Below are 4662 nucleotides of genomic sequence, written 5' to 3' on the forward strand. Positions count from 1 at the left end.
TCTTTTGCACAAAAATGCTCCTGACTGTATGTCCCTATGGTATAGTGTTTTTTTATACATCTTACTGTATTTTAGAACATAGGTAGGATTACTTCGTTTGAAATGGACTTGTAGGCTGTTGCACCAGGGCCCATAACTTCTTTTGGGGAAATGACCTGACTTCATTAGTTAAATAAACAAATTACACTAGATTGAAGAAATTGAACCATACACGGACAAGAAAGGCCTCTGATACAACCTCAAATTTCTTCAAACATTGGTTGTCACAGACAAAACAAAAGGCCCAGGTTTACTGTTAATTTTAGATCGTCTGGTTTGGTTTTGGTGCCCTTCTGACACATACTAACTCACTCTAGGAGCAGGATACATTGAGGTTAAACAGACACCAGAGGATTACAGATTCTGAGCAAAGTAGCATCCCACTACGAACTGCTAATAATCTGCAGGCAATGACGGCACTAGCTAATGATGGTGCTGAAGAGATCCTTCGTCTTGCTGGGCCAAAGAAGCCTCCGTTGCTGCAGGAAAATCAATACATGAAAGATAACATCAGTCAATTGGATGTTCCAAAGAGACCACCCAAGCACTGTAATCCCAAACCAAAGATAATCGATGCTCCCAGTCGGCTCGGATTTCAGCCATGTAATCATGTCTTGGACTGATAGAGGGCGCCAATTCCAACCCAAAACCTCTCCAAGAAAAAGAGCAGACAAAGATAGCAATGGGACAGCAAAACAAAAGATGATCAGTTGTTTCAGTTTCCCCACACAGGGGGTAATTGCTATCTGTAGGCCAATGTCTATGAAGTATTTGTGGTCTTGTAATGTCTTGTAAGGATTCTATTCTATCATGGACAACCTGCCATCTTTAAAAGAATTTTTAGCTTCCAGAGTTCGACCAAATATTGGGGTTTGGACTCCCAGATGGGAAAGCCAACGATACATAGATTTTGTGGTATAAGTTTTGCTACTAATGAGCTCCCATTACAGCTTCACTTCTTTCAAGAGTTGGCAAATGTACATATGGAGATGCAAGTTTGTCTGAATTTTCACAAACTAGGGTTCTTTCACTCGCTAGTAATAGCACACCAAGTTACAGGTTGAAGCAAGACATGATTAAAAAGGAAGAACAAGGAACGGATGCATTGGACACACAAAGATTGGTTGTTCTTTTTTCTCTCTAATAAAGCTGTTAAGCCAAGAATAGTAACCAAAACAGCCACTACAGAAGCATTATACATCAACGAATAAACTTCTCCCAGCTACACTGAACTACTGCAGACTGAACTACCGAAGATTATTCAATATTAGCACAAGATGGGAAAAAGATTGGTTTACTCACTGTGATGGGAGGCACCTACAACGGAAATCACCTTACGGAAGTGCTCCGAGGTGACCTGTGCCCACTCACAGACCCCTGGTAAGATTTCGCCAAGGTCAGTATTCCACTCGGAACAATCACCCGCCCATACTTTGTCTGTAATCCTTGGTTCTATTATCAGCTGCTCAAGAACAGAAGCATTTCTCAAGATACAGCATGCCAGCTCAATCTGAGCCTTGTAACATCGAAAACCGCTCATGAAGACCGTCTTGAGATGATCATGGCGGCGCATACCCGCCACCTCACCGCTGGAGAAACTACTGGATATCGCACAGAGCATCTGCATTGGAAGCTTGCAATCATTGGTCAAACTAATAAAAATACAGTTTTTTCTTGAAGGTCTTTATATTAATCGTTTTAAATAAATAAAATTGCACTCACATGCAAGTGCAACGTCTCCAGTCTGGGTGCAACATCCAAACAATTGGCCAGCTGAAGAATTCCATTATCACCATTTGGGTCGTTAGAGTTGACGATTAATTGACAAGTCATATGCCTCAAATGCAAAAACATTCCCTGTTGTCTTGCTGGCAGCTTCTGCAACAGAAACATGACCCAAACGAATAAGATGACGCTGACAGTAACACCAACTTTGAAGAACTATGAGGTGAACAAAAAAAAGAAAGACCAGCTAACCTGTGCATATTTTGATATGAATGCCTGCAGATGTAATGTCTTCACTGACAAAATGCTTGGAACTGCAGTGAATGTATGTGCCAGTGCTTTAGTGCCATTAAACTTCATTGTTGCCTTCTCTAGTTTCGAGCAACCATGAAGGACTATAGGGATCACTCGCCCTTTGTACTCAAAATGAGCAAGATCAGTAGCATGAAACTCAACCATCTGGATGTCCATTCCGGCAATCAGCAAATGTTGAAGTTTATCGAGTTTGTGTGGTACGATTAAGTTGTCCACACCATAGCACCCGATGATCTCTAAGTCCTCAAGTCCTGAACATTTTGCTAGCAAACCTGGAAAATCTCCTAATATCTTAACAAATTCCAGAACAAGCCTTCTGAGTATTGTAAAGCCAGATATTACTGAGTTTGGCTTTATAGAAACACTGGCGAGAAATAAGGACTGCACAAATGAGCAACCTTGTGAATCTAAGGCCTCAAGAGGGAAGTGGTGAAATTCGAATGGCTGATAAATTTTCTTCAGATTAAAATGTATTATCTTTGCCTTTGATGAAGTGGCAAACCCAATCCACCTGTCAAGATGATCAGTGTACTCTTTGTGCATGCCGCACCTGACGCTGAACTTATTGATTCCTATCCCGCTGTGCTGTTGAATAACCGAATTTACAGTCTCAATGAACTTTGCTCGTTTCATTTTGGTACTATCCTGACCAGCGAACTCGTCATCGGTGTCAGAATCCAGATCATTGGGAGTGGGACCATCAAAACATAGATCAGAGTGGAATGTCCAGAGCATTCTCCAACTCCTTGAAACAATGCTGGTCCTCACAGCCTCTTTCAGTGGCAGCTGTGACATTATAACAGGTTGAACTTCCTGTAACAAGAAAGGGGCTGAACTAACTGCCAGTGGTAGACGCAATGAGCTGAAAGTGCATATATTTTGAAAGAGAAATCTTATGCAAACAGCAATTTTTAGCTGTAGTTTCACTCAGTCCTTCATGATACTTTTAAGGAAGTTGATTACTATTCACCTTGAAAACAAGTTAAGCAAGATGACTAAAAACATCATGAAGTGGGCAACAACTCAAACAGAAGACCAAATATATTTTTGCCCCAGGGGTTCAGATCCGTGGAGAACACAGCAGGCATCACACCAAAGATCAATTATTTCACTTTCAGTCAACACTTTATTTCCCTTGCTGTAATGGAAGGGGGGAAACAGAGGAACTGAACTGACGGAATGGAAGTTACCGCGGGAAGGTCCTCCATCCGGAAGGACGTCTCGTCGGGGGCGCCGTGCTCGTGCTCCAGCCTGGTGAGCTTGCCCGCTGCCGCCGCCGTCTCTTCCATGGGCTGCTGCAGGGAGGGAGGATCCACGGGTTAATGGCGAAATAGAAACTCCGCATCCGCCATCAGTGGATCTGTCAGAAACACCTACGGGAAAAGGAAAGGGGAGAGGATGACACCGAAGCTTACCTTCTGATCTAGTAGTGCAGAAGGAGGAGGGGGAGCTGATTCGTCTTCCCCGGCTCCGGCCATCCCCGCTGCTCCTCTCCGCTCTCTCCCTTCACTTCTGGACGACGCTCTGCAACACAGTAGAAGCGGAGGTGCTTGTGTTAGTTCTAGTAGTACCGAGTTTCAGAACCATTTCTTTGCTCGAGTGCACAAAAAGAGAGCGTAGTACTAGTAGACATTCTAATAAAAAATGTTGACCTTTTCTCTTAAAAAACAACCATTACAACGTGGATCTACATGGCATATCACTGCATACATACCCCCATCGCGAGGTGCTCGCCGGACCAGCACAAGACGACCCGTCACAACCCTAACAGGCCCGCTCTGACCCAAATCAGGCCCAAAAAGGCCTAGATCTGAGCTTGCGAGGTGTCGCCGGCCACTGCCTGCCCGAAGCGCCGTCAGCCGAGCCACACCGCCGCCAAGCCCACCTGCCCAAGTCGGCGGCAACGGCGAGAGGGAGGGGCGCGACCGAGGTCAGAGAGGTGGGGGAGAGGGGGCTGCCCCGGTCGCCTCGCTCGGGGAGGCGAAGGGGGGGGGGGGGGGTTACGATGGGGGAGCGGGGCCAATACGAGGGGATGTGGATGTTTGATTCCAGATGGCGGCAATTGCAGAGTCCCAAAAGCCAAGTTATTTTTCAAGGAAGACATAATCATATTGCTGACAACATGGAGCCAGGAATAATCAAGATATGCCTTGTACACTATTTAAACATGTCGTACGACTTTTTGTAGAGATAATCTATTTAAAAAATATTAACTGGTCAATATTACAACTTACCAAAGTTTGTATTATAGACACTCGTGCATGTTAGATATACCACATACACACTAGAATCATCTATTCAGTCGCATCTAAACTGGTCGGTCTTGACCTTAGCAATATCTATCAAGTTACTTAATTGATACACTATAAAACACTACCCGATTCTCTTGACATTTAGGAATACAATGAGAAAGGATACATAAAAATACAATATAATCATTAAATGTGTAGTTTATTTGTGAAATATTTTGATAATATTGAATTGCTTAAATCTATGATGAAATCCATTCTAACAAAAAAATAATCTTAAGCATGCACTTTTTTCTTTTTTTGCAAAAATGACGCATTTCACATAGCACTAGAA

The 4662-nt window shown here is 43.4% G+C and overlaps 1 protein-coding gene across 2 annotated transcripts; it reads right to left on the minus strand.

The window, feature by feature from the left end:
* Positions 1-214: 214 nt before the first annotated feature.
* Positions 215-3692, minus strand: LOC123164365 (putative F-box/LRR-repeat protein At5g54820). 2 transcript variants are annotated; one of them, XM_044581804.1, is made up of 6 exons: positions 3495-3692; positions 3270-3374; positions 2017-2892; positions 1762-1917; positions 1342-1660; positions 215-518 (listed from the first exon to the last, which is right to left on the minus strand). In XM_044581804.1, exons 1-6 carry the CDS (start codon positions 3555-3557, stop codon positions 463-465), a joined length of 1575 nt encoding a protein of 524 aa, XP_044437739.1. In that variant the 5' UTR covers positions 3558-3692; the 3' UTR covers positions 215-462. The 2 variants fall into 2 exon arrangements, with proteins under 2 accessions (XP_044437739.1, XP_044437740.1); XM_044581805.1 differs by having other exon boundaries at positions 3270-3371; positions 3495-3682.
* Positions 3693-4662: the final 970 nt, after the last annotated feature.

Source organism: Triticum aestivum, chromosome 7D (assembly GCF_018294505.1).
Source record: "Triticum aestivum cultivar Chinese Spring chromosome 7D, IWGSC CS RefSeq v2.1, whole genome shotgun sequence".
Lineage (NCBI taxonomy): Eukaryota > Viridiplantae > Streptophyta > Magnoliopsida > Poales > Poaceae > Triticum > Triticum aestivum.

Coding starts and splice junctions, on each gene's coding strand:
- LOC123164365 (XM_044581804.1), bottom strand. CDS start 3,557: ATGGCCGGAGCCGGGGAAGACGAATCAGCTCCCCCTCCTCCTTCTGCA. Junction 1,918..2,016: donor TCATATCAAAATATGCACAG/GTTAGCTGGTCT, acceptor TTTCTGTTGCAG/AAGCTGCCAGCAAGACAACA. Junction 1,661..1,761: donor TGGAGACGTTGCACTTGCAT/GTGAGTGCAATT, acceptor CTTCCAATGCAG/ATGCTCTGTGCGATATCCAG.